General features: G+C 31.7%; 2 protein-coding genes across 2 annotated transcripts; both read left to right on the top strand.

Annotated features, from left to right (window-relative positions):
* The first annotated feature begins 5,610 nt into the window (after positions 1-5,610).
* Positions 5,611-6,719, top strand: LOC114367588. Its single transcript, XM_028324781.1, has 2 exons — positions 5,611-5,776; positions 6,016-6,719. Exons 1-2 carry the CDS (start codon positions 5,759-5,761, stop codon positions 6,424-6,426), a joined length of 429 nt encoding a protein of 142 aa, XP_028180582.1. The 5' UTR covers positions 5,611-5,758; the 3' UTR covers positions 6,427-6,719.
* Positions 6,720-10,954: 4,235 nt separating this feature from the next.
* LOC114367599 (protein tesmin/TSO1-like CXC 2) lies at positions 10,955-16,025 on the top strand. Its single transcript, XM_028324792.1, has 10 exons — positions 10,955-11,178; positions 11,934-12,094; positions 12,184-12,916; positions 13,470-13,942; positions 14,047-14,121; positions 14,569-14,749; positions 14,832-14,927; positions 15,006-15,072; positions 15,209-15,359; positions 15,447-16,025. The coding sequence occupies exons 1-10, from the start codon at positions 11,128-11,130 to the stop codon at positions 15,781-15,783; spliced, it is 2,325 nt and encodes a 774-aa protein (XP_028180593.1). The 5' UTR covers positions 10,955-11,127; the 3' UTR covers positions 15,784-16,025.

Below are 16,025 nucleotides of genomic sequence, written 5' to 3' on the forward strand. Positions count from 1 at the left end.
AGTAACTAAAAAGATTTTAGGGCTCAAACTCCTAAAGTTATCTCTAATCATATTTTTTAATTTAAAAAATTACAATTTTAAAATTTCAAAAAATAATAACTTAGCGAAGTAATAGTAGTGATAGAGTATTTTTATTTAGGTTTGGCGTTATTGGAGAATAACAATTTAATGTTGTTAGAGGTGGGGATTTTTCGATTAAGGAACAACACATTAAATGAAAATACGTAGAATCTTAAATACATAAAAAATAACCCAAATCGACTTATATTTTTGTCTAACCTTTATTAACTTGCTAACTTGGTTGTAAAATAGAGAGTTTATAGAGTTTGCATACTCAAAGTCTACTAAAAAAAATTGCATTTGACTCAACTTGTAACAAGTAAGTAAACTCATAAACTTATATCAGTTAAGTTGAGAGTTTGATTGAAAAATAAAAAGTCAACTTCATGTTTAATACTAGAAAAAAATTTGTATGCCAAAAAATTATGATTGGCAAGATTCATGAATTTTGGGAAACTAGAAGTAAAGGTGATTTATAGAAATAATTAAAATATGTTTTGGTTAATAAAAATATTCTTTTTTACTGCAAAAGGCTTATAAAATTTCATTCAAGATAATGATATCAATACAATTTGAAATATGCTAAAAAAAATAAAACAGGACTAACATGAAATCTAGACACCCTTGTTAAGACATGAGCAACTTTATTAGCTTGTATTCTAATAAAACTCACATGCAAGTTATGGATAAGAGATAATTTTTGCCTGTAGAAAAACAAAATGTAACCATACCCAGAGTCAATAGCAACACTCGAACTGATGTCATCAACGACTTGCTTGCAGTCTGTTTCGAACAAGACATTTATCAAATTTTTGTTCTGAGACCCATGTTACTGCTTCAAGAAGAACTCTGGTTTCCACTACACCAGGACGTTATATTTGCAATTATACTAAAATATTAATAGTTTTATTACCTTCTTGTTTAATTTAGACATAGTTTAATACGTATAATCAAAGTAATATAAAATTATATCTCAATAGGACAAAATTCACATATTACATAAATTCGTCCATGATTTTCAGGTAAACAGTAAAACTTGTTAATAAAAATGTAAGCCACCGGGTGAATTGGTCCTTAAACGATAAGAATTTTAATTTAGTTCATGAATAGTAAAATGTGTACAAATTAATCTGTAAATAATTTAATGACAAATTAATTCTTAAATTTTGTAATTTAATATCAAATTAATCCTTGAATATTACTGATAAAATGATCTGATGAACTTGCATTCAAATACTAAACTTATATATTTTTATGTTTTAAAGAACAATTTATCACTCATCCTATTTTTACTGGCAAATTGGGTTAGTTTCCTTGATTTATATTTATATTTACATCATATATAAAGTTAAACTCGACAGTAATAAATTTTGTAAGATTGAACCGGTGCATCCTTTGGCAAGCTTTGATGCGTCTATTTTATAAGTCAGCGTGGTTTAATTGTGGCTATTAAATTAAAGGGAAAGTATAGCGGCAATTGGATATATGATATACCAAAATGTCATACCCTCCAATCATTTTATTTTGTCAACGGCTGGCCTAATTCCATTTCACAATCGATTATCTGCAAGAAATATGGGTTATCGCATGACTTCATGAGTCTCATGCTTGATGCCTGTTAAATCATTCTTCTTTTTTCTTTTTTGGGAATAAAACTATCTATCTTCTGGAGGGAATAAGTTCAAGGTACAAATTACAAATTATTATAGAGGTGATTATAAAAATGCAAACAACATTACAACAAATCAAGAATTAATCATGCATTAGGATTGAAGTTACAGATACAAAATTCACAATTTATAATTGAGTTAGAGTAATTCCATGAGCAACAATAATATTATTTGGGCTAATAGAAAATAACACTTGACATTTATGTACTTGTATATGATGAAATATTTCATCAAATCTAATAGATTTTTCATAAAAATTAACATAAAAATTTAATTACAAATTTAAAATTAATATAAAAACTTAATTAAAAAATAGTATAAGAACCCAGTTAAATATTTTGTAACAGTATGAGTATGTACATGTATATGTACATAATTTATATGTACATGTATATGTCCATTATTTATATGTACGTATTTATATACAAATAAAACTTAAGAAGAATAAAATTTTAACTGATCCTTTTGTTTTTTAATATTTTAATTGATCTTATAATCAAGAAAGTATAATCTATTGTCCTAATTATTATGATAATTAAAAAAATATTGTCTTAATTATTATAATTAAGAATGCCTAAATTATTAATTCAATTACAATAACTATGAAAGCTAATAACTACAACAAAAAACTACACAAATCATGAAAACAAATCACTACTGATATAGTTAATAATAAATATACAATAAAATTAAATAAAGATATAATAAAAAATTTATCATTATTTCCACAAGTTATTGTATTTTTTTATCCATGAAAATTAAAAATATATATTAAGAGATTAATTTACAACAAATCACATGCTCTACTTAATTAGTAAGCAGTTGAGTTAAATGTATGAGTTTTGAATGCCCAGAGTTATCAAAGAAAAATAAAAGGCACGTTTTAACGATTTAGTAAACAATAAACATAATTGCAAACGTGGAAACGTAACAAGGCTAATATGTTTGTAGAAAATAGGGTTCTTCATAATTTGAAGAGAGAGCATCCTGACTATTGATCATTGGAGAATGGTACAACCGTACAAGGAAAGAACAATATTTGGAAAGCCAAGAAAATTCTAGAGAACAGTATTTACATCAGCAAGTGGCTTTGAGAATCTGCTAGAGTAGAGAACGCGACAACCCATTATATTCTGCAGATAAAATTTCAAAATCACTAAAGAACTATACCAAGGAATATTATTGTATACCAAAATAAAAGGAAAAAAGATATTATTTGTTTATAGTTTTATACATTTTTCCATTTATAATTTATTTCTGTTTCAAACTAAATTATGTCATTACGTAGAATTCTAATATACTTTATTTTGTGGTACTCTTCTATTTTCCCTTATTTCCATAAATTAAAAATAATTATGTTTTGGTCAGTTTTCTTTCCTTGTTTTTTAGTTTTTGCTAACATTGGCTTTAGTTTTGGGCTCAATTGTTTCTTATGTAGATGTATTCAATAATGATCATACTATTTAAACCCCTATATTCCTAAGTACACCCCTGTACCCCTTTCCCACTCTTAATTATCCATTATACCCTTTTTCTTAAAGAAGTACACCCCTCTTTCTTTCCAAAAATCTTTTTAGATTTACATATACCTATTATGGAAATGTATCTCCAAAATTATGATTCATAGTTTTGAAAATATACTTCCATAATAGGTATATTCTTACAATAAAATATCACTTAAGAATTAAGATAATTAATGAGAAATAAAAAAATGATAAACACTTATCTTATACCCATGTTTGTTAGTTTTATTTTTATCCTATCATTAGTGTTCTTTAATTCATATCTAAAATCTTATTTTTATCTTATCTTTATTATTCTTTAAATCCTAATTTTAAACTATTTTCCCCATATATTCATTATACAATACCGTGTTTTCATCATTACTATATAATATTTCGTGTTTTCCTTCATGTGACATTGCATATTTGCATTTCAAGGTACATCAATGATTTTCGTGTCATATGAAGTTAGTGATGAATGGACCTTGAAACGTATTGCAACATGAAGGAAAACGCAAAATGTTGTATAATAATAATAAAAAAAATAATATTATATAATGAATATACGATGAAGATAATTTAAAATTAGGATTTAAAGAATCATAAAGATAAGATGAAAATAAGATTTTAGATAGAATTTAAAGAACACTAATAATAAGATAAAAATAAGACTAATAAATATGAATATAAGATAAGTGTTTATCATTTTTTTTTAATTTCTTGTCAACCATCTTAATTCTTAAGTAATATTTTATTAAAAAATATATATATTCTTAAAGTATATCTTCAGAATTATAATTCATAATTTTAGAAATACATTTTCAAAATAGGTATATATAATTCTCAAAAGATATTTCGGAAAAGCAAAGGAATGTATTTCTATTTTATGCTTTATTTCACGTTAGGCCGATGTCCAGTAAAATTGGTACAGGCTTCATCAATATTCATAACCATTTACTGTGTTAGTAGATTCTGAATTCTAAGTAATCACTTAACACACCAATATATTTGGTTTAGTGCACTCCAATTACATGACAGATTGGATAATCCAATTCACAATGCAATTGAAGTGCACCAAAATAAATACTGCGATGCGTTAAATAATTACCTGAATTCTAACGCCAAGTTTGTTTCGTCTCAGCTTGGAGTGGTGGATTATGATAAAAAAAAAAAAAAAAAGAGTTATGTGCGTCATATGGTCCACTCCAATAAGGCATAAAATGTTTGGAAGATACTTATAGATAGGTCCAAATCTTATTTTGCTCAACACCATCCCGTAGACTGTCGTATTAATCTCATCATAACAAAATACAATTGAATGTTCCTTTCCATAGCTCAAAATGATTTCAATTGGAAGCATAAAATGCAACGTTTTGTAAACAAATAAAGAAGGGACAAATTAAATACTTGTACTTTTTACTGTCAAAAACTATTGGATTCTACAACGAATAAGAAAAGGAATCAGGCTATCTGAGAAAGTTCATTAGCAACGTGACAATGTGACATGAAGAAAATGAAAAGACTATTCATTTGGGTTTCATGATTCACGGTTCATTCACACAGACCATAGTCCATACATACAGAGAGCTGTCTCATTGTACTATGGATGTAACCATATTGTGATATTTTTTTTTTTCTGAACTCTGACATTTTCCTCTGTACACTAGTATTAACTTTTACTTTTGTCCATTTGTAACTTCCCAGAGCGCTGCCATTTGGTATATTACCATAGAGAAAAAATATAGATAACTTTTTTTAATATTAGAGAAAATTAGGGGGAGAAAAGTGATATGGACATACGAATGTAGAGAAAATAAGAAAAATAATTCTTGTATTTCTCTTCAGAAGTTACCACCGAAGTTCTTAATTAGTATGATAGAAAAAATTGTTTACTAAACAGTTTGTGTTTACGTCTAATTGTATATATCTTCTTTCTTAAGGATATATCCTTTACACATCTTTTTCTTTGATCAATATTCTATACTACTTAAAGAATTAAAATGATTTTTTTATTAAAAATATTATTAATACATTTTATCATTAAAAACATATATATATATATATATATATATATATATATATGTCAATAAAGTTGAGTTAGAAGGTGTCTGATAGGCAATTAAATTACCTACTAATTAATAAATTGTAACTAGTACTAATTAAACTTGCTATTGTTTATTTTCCATTTATAGCAAGAAAGTTTGCCGACGTATATGGATGGTTGGTTTCCAGGATTGGCAATCATGGAGTTTGAAGGATTCAAAGTCAAAGTCATAGAGCTACTCTCTAGAACTGGTTTTGATTTGACTTTGACCACTTTGTATATATAGTACTATTTACCCAGTCGTTAACGGTTGTGCCGAGTATATAGCTGTTTGGTCACAAATAATGCTCCACCACATGGTTGGTTCTTGTGATAGTCGTCAACTCTATATAAATGGAGGAGATTATGACCTAGAAATTACAATATCATTTGTGTTACCTCTTTGCTAGTTTTGATTAGATCTACAACAAGAAATTAAAGAAATGGCTTTCAGGGCAGCGGTACGTAAATTAACACCCTACCTTTCCCATTTTTTAATATAATTTCACATTTTTACGTACATGATAATTAACCTTTTTCTCACAGAAAACAAAATAAATTAAATATGTTAGAACCATTTTTCCTTTTTGACAGGCTAGAATGTGATTTGAATCAGAAATACTGTCTCTGTCTGTATATATATATATATATATATATAATATTAATTGGTTTGAATACATATATATATGCATGGATGCAGAGAAATGTAGGATTGAGGTTGGGAGGAGGAAGGCGATCAATTGCTACTGCCAGCGCTAAAAAGCATGATGATTGGGCGACTCTGAAGGCAGAGTTAGCACCGGTGTACATGGTGTGCGGAATGGTGGCAATGGCTGTGGCAATTGGATCACACACTGCGTTTCAACAACTGGCGCGTTCTCCAACTGTTCATATAAACAAGAAGAGAAGAGAGAGCATGCCAGAGGTCTCTGATCCTGATCGCACCTTCAACTCCGCCACCAAATTCATCGATGGTTCCTTCTTAAGGAAACTCTCTCACATTCAAGACAACAACCCCACACTCCACGACCCTTCCCACCCTAATCCTTTCACCACTCCTCGAACCGCTCACACCTTGAAGACTGTGGGCGTTCACCCCTCCAGCCGTTGATCCTTCTTTCATTTTCACTATTTCTAAATATGACAACTTTCTCCACCTATATATTTTTTCTAATTTTCCATTTCTATGCTAAGAAATATTGTAAATAAGCCAATTAATGTTTTATATTTATTTATTTATTGGCCCATTAGTCTTAGGATAGCTGAGACTCACGCGGCGCCACTTCAATAATTAGATCTCTGCATGATCTTCTACTCATGCAGCTTTGTGTATATATATATATATCTATATATTATATAAATAACATCTGAAATAAAGCCACCACGGCAATTCCATGAGCATCACATTCTATTTCTCTACCAAATTTTATTGTTCAACCTGGCTCTACATTATGCCAATGGGTCAAATTAGCTAGCGTTAATATGTACAAATTTTAAAAAATAAATTTAATATATAAAATCCTAAAAAATATGTATAAACTGGTAAAATATAAAATTAAATTAGTTTATAAAATTGCACCTGATAACCCGAGTTGTTTTTGGGCCAAAATTTTACTGGATCAATAAGCCCATCAAACTTGGGTACTATTTTTGGTCATGTTTACATCTATATGAAAAGGTAGTATTTTTAGCTTGGAAAAATTGAAAATAGTAAGGCGTGAGAGAAACCGACAAGTGGACAACTTTAATTTATTTATCGACAAAATTCGCAATTTCGCATGCCCTCTTTGGAATGATCATATGTTCGTATGCCCATGTAAGAAATTCCCTCCAGAAACGTACATTAAGTCAAACAAAAGAACCCAAAATAATAATGAGGACTAATTAAACAAAAGAAAAACCTTCAGTTGATTAAATATCAAGTGGAGTTCAATTTAGAAGGAAGGAAGGAAGGAACCCTCTGGGACACCGCAAATGGATTAATTATCCGTGTGTTGTCTGTCACCAACAGTTGACACGCACAATACACCTACCTTGATATTTGATCTGCCTCCCATATGTATCAATTTTTAATTAAAGACTCTTGATCTTTATTTTGGACATGTCCATGCAGCAAACAACATCCACATAATTAAGAATTGAAGAAACAAACTACCCCCCCATCTATAATAGTAATAGTATTTGTCAACTGTTTTTTTCTAAACAAAAAAATCTAGAATAATATCTCCGACACCCTCTTCCCCTCAAAAGCCCTGGAATGCTTGATTATTTATTCATTTGGAATCCAAGATCAGAATAGCAAGTGATCCGTGTTCAATTAATATTTTATTACTGAGACACCCAAAAGAAACTAAGGTTCCGCTGAATATGCTTCATTTGTCAGCAGAGTTATCTAAAAAGACCAAGACCTCGGCATTATTAGTTTGTAGCGGGGATGCCATCAATATGGCACGTGACGGACAAAGTACGCGTGTTACTCAAATAGTCAACACTATATATGATTTCTCAGTGGCATGAACTCCACCTCACTCGGAAAAGACATACATACCCTTGACCACTCCACTCTTTCATCATTGTTTGGTTCCTTTTGTCCCCATTATATATATATATATTGATGAGGGCGGGATAAATCACGTGAGCAACACCACACCGATCTAGCTAGTCATGACTTACAGGGACCACATGCCCTGTTAAAATAAAGGGAACCCAATCTTCGGGAAAGAGGAAACGGTGGATATTGGGAGGGAGCAGAAGGATAAGGTAGACGCATAAGTCGTGAACATCTTAATTTTGCACCTCTACCTCACATAAATGTAGATTTTATCACTATGACTTCACCATCAAACCATAGACCCTACACTTGTCCAGTCCTTCGCTGGGAGTATCAACTCGTTTGATTACTAGCTAGCTAGTAAAAGTACCAGTGTGTCACACCAGATTAATAATATTAATTACTGTCACATGATAAGTATCATGTTTAAAATCAATAAATCTCATGTCATTTTAACTTTTTTTTATTTATTAACTACTTTTTCTATTTATATCCTAATGGAGTACTTTCTTCATCTCATTATATTTTTCGTCCTACATTTCTTTTACATAGAACATAAAAATTAATAAATAAAAGAGACTGACAATTTATAAAATTAATCCTCTTAAATCAGTCTATAATAAATAATTTTTATTTTATAAATAATTTTGTTTCTTTTTATATTGCAATTATTGAAATAAGATATTATTATTGACCTAATAGTATTTCTTATGTCAAATATCTCAAATCACTCTTCTTTCTATCAAAGGTGACTTAGTTAATTCTTCAACCAAGATTAATTAGTTATTAATAAAACTAATATATACTTTGCATTAATAATATTGTGACCTAAAAAATTACCTTCCTTTTATCTTTAAAAAAATGTATATTTATTTTTCTTACCTATTGTTTGGATATAGGTTTCCTTTTACAGGGTTTCATGAGTTTTCTTAATCAAAGTATTCAAGTGTGTATTTGTCACTTTCTTAGATCTAAAGGAGATTTTAATTATCTCATATTAGTTGATAGTTATTAAAATTAGGTGAATATTTTGTTATTATCAATCTTATCACAAATTCAAGATGAATCAACCACAACAAACCCACAACTCAAGTAAAAAAAAGTGATTAAAACTTAAAGGGAATGTTTAGTTTGACTGTTTTTTTGTTTTCATTTTCATTGAAAATAGAAAATTGTAATGAGAATGCATTTGGTTGGATTTTTGAAAACATTTCATTTTAAGTAAAAATATTTTTTCAAATGAACCAAAAACTGAAAACAATAAAATCTCGTTTTCAGTGTGTTTTCAGCTGAAACCAAAAACTTCATTTTAGGTAAAATGAAAACGCAGTGGAATTTTAAGCAAATCTAAAAATACATTTCCTTTTGAAAATAAATTTTCAGTGTTTTTATTTCTTGAAAACAAAAAACAATAAATCAAACCAAACATGTTTTCAGAATTCCAGTTTTTTAAAAATAAAAACAATTTTTAGGAAATGAAAACCGAAAATAAAAATGTAAACCAAACACACCCTATAAGAAAACTATAACTAATATATAGCTCCACCTAAAATTGAAAGGTTACAATCACTTATCTCTTTCAATATATGAACTTGTATTTATTTTTTTTAAATTGAATTTCAATTATCAAATAATTAAAAACAATAACTTTATATCCCAATATAGCTTTAAACAATGAATAAAAACAACATAAATTATTTGCCAAAATCTAAAATAAATTTTTTCTATTAGAAAATGTTTATTCATTAGAAACTTTAATTGTAATATAATTTATATGTTTAAAATGATTATTTATTATAAAATTTAATTATATAAAAATAAAAGTTAAATATATTTCACGTTAAAAGAATTCCATTAGTTAGTTAATCGTAAAAAGTTGGATGGGAACGGCCCAAGAAACGCACGATAACGTCTTATTGGGTTGGTTGTGATCCTAACCGTGGATATTAAATTCCGTGCGTGGAAGTGCGTGTTACGGAATTGCGCTCTGATTCAGGTATGCATGATTAGCGTACCATACACGCGAGTGTTCACGACTTTCCGTGTGCCTTAGTTGCATCAGACTACACCCTTTTCAAATTCGCAGCGCGCTAAAACGCAAAGCCTTCTTATTCTTATCTCATATAGGAATAGGAGTAGCCATTAAATTTAACGGCTCCAGTTAGGTCAGTTAAAATATTACCACCATGAAAAGCAAATTATTGTTATAATTTTCAGAAACACAAAACCGTAACAACTATTTATTGGGTAATTGTACGATTTTTAATAAAAGTGAATCAAATAGTCAATCGTGGATTTTCATGAGGCCGAAACGTTTCCTAAATGATTTCTAACACAGGTTGAAAATTAAATTTTGGTTCAATTCCTTTCCTTTGCGCATTAAAACTCGAGGAGGATATGAATGTTTTCTTTTAATAGCTGTGTGTACGTAGAAGGAAGAGATTTTGGAGCTCATAAAATAGAAATATTCCAAATACGTACGTTGGCGAAATAAATATATTGAGTTTGATCTTATTCCTAGGGTGAAGTTTTAAAATATTTTTTACACCAATGAAAAAATAGAAAGAAAAAAGAGTACTGCACGGGATAAACTTAATAATATGCTAATGGAGATATAAAAGAGGGAAAAAGTTTGTAATGAAATTATTATACAAATAAAATTACTCAAATATTATTCATTGTGGTTGGAATATGATTATGACTGTAGTGCCTACCACTTTCTCTTCACACAACTGAGAATACAAATTCCACCGTATTGATTTAATTTTCAGTAAAAGTTTGGTAAACAAATTTATGGGCATCTGATGGCTACAAACTAAACATTTTATTTTGTGGTACAGCAACTAGAAACAAAACACTAGTATCCGAATATATACATTTACAAATTATGCCAGAAAGTTGAATTTCAAGGCAAAAAAAAAAGACCCGTCATAATCCGTATTGAGAGATCTAGAGCAGTTAAGTAAGACACCGATCTGGTTATAAGTTGGAGTCAAAAGAAACGGCGCTAAAAGGAAGAAAACGGCGAGTGAGAGGGAAGGAAGCATTACAGAGAAGAGTAACTGTTTATAGGTTACGTTAGCGACAAAATAGAAAAGAAAAGAGGGACAGCTATGGTTGTGGTCCCCAGCAGAAAATGTTTGTTCTCCCGCCCTCCCGCTTCTTGAATCCTAGGAGGCCTCATCTCTTACTCTTATCAACAAAACCCCTCTTACTCCCATGCATACTTAGGACAAACAAACACTGATGTAGTCTCTGGACATGGACACGCCAGAGAGGAACCAGATCACCTCTACTCTCTCTAAGTTTGAGGTTTCACTCTTCACCCTCTTCTTCTTTTACTTCCAACATTTCAAACAACTGTTTCTCTTTGTAATTCGTTCAAGTCTTAGTCACAGTTCTTTCTGCGTATAAGTTTCAATTTTGGGAGCAAATCTTCTAAGTCATCGTCTGAATTACTTAACTGCACTAGATCTCTCTTCAACTTCTACTTAGAGGTCGTTTTGTTACTTTTTTTGTTTTGTGGCCTTCGGGTTTTTTTTTCTCTCCTTTTCTTTTGCTGATACAAGCCTAAACTTTGCGGCTAGCAATACTTGCTTTTTATGAAATTTTTGTATTTGCAATGAAATTGAGAAAATTCCACCACTTTTTTTTTTCTCTGTCTCGGTCCTTTTACTTCTGCGGAAGTATATCAGAGAGAGCCAGTTAATTTGCTAAGGCGGGATTAGACTGGCTCTAAAGTTTTAAGAGTAAAGTTTCACCGCAGACTTGATAAACATTTTCTACAATCTGTTATGTACATTCTTGTATCTTTTATGTACATATTTATGATGTTCAATGAACAATACTTGTCAGATCTGGTCCGTTAACAAATTATTTATAATTTTTTTTTTCTGATTTTCTGTACTTGGTTGGTATTTGGTAACCTGTGAAATGACTTTCTCCATGTTCCCCCCCTCCCCCCTTTTTTTAACACAAGTTACTCTTCTTTTCTGCATGTCTATATGATTGTTATTATTCTTCAATTCATCGGGTTTCAGTATATTTTTAACCTTTGCTATATGCAGGATTCACCTGTTTTCAACTATATCAATAGTTTATCTCCTATAAAGCCCGTTAAGTCTGTTCCCATCAGTCAGACTTTCAATTCACTGAGCTTTTCGTCCCCTCCATCGGTTTTCACATCACCCCATGTCAGCTGTCTCAAGGAATCTAGATTCCTCCGGAGGTAATTTTGAAAATCACTTATTTTTCGTGCCATTTCTATATAAATGCTTTAGTGATCCATTTCTGATGGTTGCAATTATTCATCTTTAGACATAACCCGTTGGGCACATCAAAGCCTAAGGTTCCTTCTGAAGATGTAATTAAAGTTCACTCAAGTGAAGAGACTCTTGCAGATTCTACACGTGCACACCATAACTCAAGTAAATTAGAGGAGGAAAACACTGGTAAAGGGATTTCAGTAAGAGATGCTTCAATCGAGCTATCTAGGGAGCACATAAAATTTTCAGATGAGCTACCGCAAGCGTTAAAATATAATTGTGGTAGCCCTGGCTTTGATCCTCCACCTTGTGGTGATGAGGCTAACTCTCTTTTGGAATTGCCTGGTGAGGCAGCAACAGATGTTGGCTATGTTCAGGAAGGCTGTAAAACTGACTCGGTAGAGGTTGAAGTGCGTCTTCAGGAAGTATGTCAGATGGAGCCAAAGAGTGAAGGTCCAGACTGTTATTGGGATAGTTTAATTCCTGATGCCCTGGATATGCTAATTTTTAATTCCCCAGGTGATGCAGAAGCTTTTAAGGGTCTAATGCACAAACCCTTGGCCTCTTCTATTCGACTCAATGAATTTATGTCTATGCTACCACATTCTACCATCAATAATGGTAGGAAAATGCACATTGTTGATTCAGATGCTTCTGGTTCTGCACCTGAAATTGAAGATCATTGTTCTGAGCTGATGACAGCCACAGGCACGAACCAAACACAAGATAATTTTGCCAATGTTGCTTTAGTGACTAGCAATTCAAATGAGAAAGCAAACGACCAGGTAAGCAAATGAAATTTGTCAATGTTGAGCTGAATTATCTACATTGTGATTTTTCTTGCATATTGTTGGATATTTTCAATGAGTTTATCTCTAAGACATGATTTTCTAGGATCCCAAGCACTGGTTTGAGTATCAGTACTCATATGATGCATTATACTAGCATATGAACAAGTGCACTGTTAAATCATATAAACATCCTTTTCCACATTTTTTATGTGTACATGATTGCATCTTATTGTTGGTATCATCCTATGGTTTGTGTTGAAGTATCATTTCTAATTCTAGCAGAATACTGTATCACTGTGGTTTGTAGCCAACCAGGGCTTTATAATTTATATGTACATCACAAGATTAAATCCATTTTTTTTACAATTAATATTGTGCTGTATTTTGCATTCCCTGGTATATGCTGGTAGTAAAGAAGCATGTTATATGTCATTTTGTATTCTGTTTTTTGTTTATAAATATTTAAAACTTTTTTTTTTCTACTTGTTTTTATAAATGTATTTAACGAGTCAATCAATCTATAAACACTTTTGCGTTTTGGTTTCAGCTTGTTTCTGCCACTCACCGTACCATACGGAGGCGCTGTCTAGACTTTGAGATGGCCAATGTGCAAAGGAAGAACTCTGATGAGAATTCAAACACTGGTTCTAGTACATCTGAGTCTGATGAGAGGAATGTTGCTAATGAAAAGCAATTGCTTCCTGCAAAACGCAATGGGGATTTACAGAGGGGAATTTTGCAAGGAATTGGTCTACACTTGAATGCACTTGCTGCCTTAAAAGAATACAAGGGCATACAAATTGAAAAATTGTCTTCTGGAAGACAACTCAGTCTGCCCAGCTCTACTTCTTTGCAAATCTCTACAAGCCAAGAACATCAGAATCTATCATTGGTACCTGTGTCATCTGAAAGAGAATTGGATCCATCAGACAATGGGGTTCAGCCTGCTGAAGATTGTTCCCAGCCATCAGCTTACATGGCTGGTGAAGACTTCAATCAGAACAGCCCCAAAAAGAAAAGGCAAGTGAAGTTTTTAATTACCTGTACATTTTCTTGAGGAACTACATCCCATTATTTTGAAATTTTCCTTTCTTCATTAGCCTTATACCAAATTGGATTTGCAGGCGTAAGTCGGAGACACCAGGAGAAACCGAGGGCTGTAAACGCTGCAATTGCAAGAAATCAAAGTGTTTGAAGCTGTAAGTTAAAATTAATTTTATATTATTTTCTTTATTTTTGGGTTGCAGCAATGGAATAGTTTACTGTAGGTATATGTTGTGACGACCTTTATCTATTTTTATTAATGATCGAGATCCACTTGTACAGCAATCTTGAAATTCTCATATAGTATCATCTCTTTGATTAAAACCTAGTAAGCTATGCTTTTTATTCTATAGAATTTTAAATTTTAAATGACTTCCAACAAGTAAATTGGATTCAATTTTCCATGTTTTAATTGGTCCTGTTACGGCTACAGGCTATTGTCTGTCAATTTCTTTTGGGTTGTTTTCATTGCTTTTTTTTTTTTCACTTGTTTTCATTCAATGAAAGCTTTAGAACCAAAAAAGGGAAAGGAAATTACCTCACTGTATTTGAAATTAGCCTTGTTTTACACTTATTTTCTTTTTCTTTTCTTTTTGTATCACTTATTGCGAGTGCTTTGCTGCTGGTGTCTACTGCATAGAACCCTGCTCCTGTCAGGATTGCTTCAACAAACCTATTCATGAAGACACTGTTCTTCAAACTCGCAAGCAGATTGAATCTCGTAACCCTCTTGCATTTGCTCCTAAAGTCATCAGAAATTCTGATTCTGTACCTGAAATTGGGGTTAGAAAATAAACTTGACTTAGTTTTTCACGTAAGCAATTGAAACCACCTTTTATGGGTATTAATTATTATCTTTTTGCAGGATGACCCAAATAAAACACCAGCTTCAGCACGACACAAGAGAGGATGCAACTGCAAAAAATCAAGCTGCCTAAAGAAATATTGTGAATGTTATCAGGTTTTCACCCTTATCCCATCATGTATGTTTCCAATTTTAGTCATAACATGAGTTACAAATGGTAGTTTTCTTTTGAAGGGGGGTGTTGGTTGCTCCATTAGCTGTAGATGTGAAGGGTGCAAGAATGCTTTCGGTAGAAAGGATGGTAAGTTTTCAATGAGAACCATCAAATCGGCTATCAATTTGTCCTATTGAATTTCTTGATGCATTTTGATAATTCTGTGTGGTAATTAACATTCCTGTTGTCAATTGACTCAATTCCTTGTTTATTTTTGGTTCAGGTTCTGCTTCTGTAGGCATAGAAACTGATCCAGAAGAAACAGAAGCCACTGACAAGGGTGTGACAGAAAAAGCTTTACAGAAAACTGAAATTCAGAATACTGAAGATCATCCCGATTCTGCTACTGTGGCAACACCATTACGGCTTTCCAGGTTTGATATGCTGACTTTTTGTCAACTGAGATGATAAAATTGATGATGACCCTTATTGATTGACGTTATTTGATTTCCATGGGACAGACCATTGCTTCCATTGCCTTTTTCATCAAAGGGAAAGCCACCAAGATCTTTTGTTACAACCATCTCTGGCTCTGCATTGTTTGCCAGCCAAAAGCTTGGGAAACCAAACCCTCTTTGGTCTCAAGCTAAGCATTTTCAAACTGTTCCAGATGAAGAAATACCGGATATTCTGCAAGGTGATAGCTCTCCTATCACTTGCATCAAAACCTCTTCTCCAAATGGCAAGAGGATCTCCTCACCTAACTGTGACTTGGGATCATCTCCTAGTCGCAGAGGTGGCAGGAGGTTGATATTACAATCCATTCCTTCATTTCCTTCTCTCACCCCTCACCCTTAGAAATGGGGAAAATTTTCATTGTAAGTTAGCCCCCCCTCCCTTTTTAATCCCATGTTTTTAGTTTGTTGCTTTAGGTTTATGTATATTCGGTTCAGTTTTACTTTGGCAATAATGTGTTGCATTACTATTTAAGTAATAGTTATAATCATTCCCGGGATTAATCTTTACGTTTTTCTGTTATGATTTTGGACATTTCTTTATGAATAAGTTGCTAATGGTACTCGTTGGAGGAATTATCTTAA

Source organism: Glycine soja, chromosome 1, assembly GCF_004193775.1.
Source record: "Glycine soja cultivar W05 chromosome 1, ASM419377v2, whole genome shotgun sequence".
NCBI lineage: Eukaryota > Viridiplantae > Streptophyta > Magnoliopsida > Fabales > Fabaceae > Glycine > Glycine soja.

Bases quoted from the DNA above. Each gene is read 5' to 3' on its own strand.
- LOC114367599 (XM_028324792.1), top strand. From the start codon at position 11,128: ATGGACACGCCAGAGAGGAACCAGATCACCTCTACTCTCTCTAAGTTT. The intron at 14,750-14,831 runs GTTAGAAAATAA...ATCTTTTTGCAG, and splicing joins ATTCTGTACCTGAAATTGGG to GATGACCCAAATAAAACACC. The intron at 15,360-15,446 runs GTTTGATATGCT...TCCATGGGACAG, and splicing joins ACACCATTACGGCTTTCCAG to ACCATTGCTTCCATTGCCTT.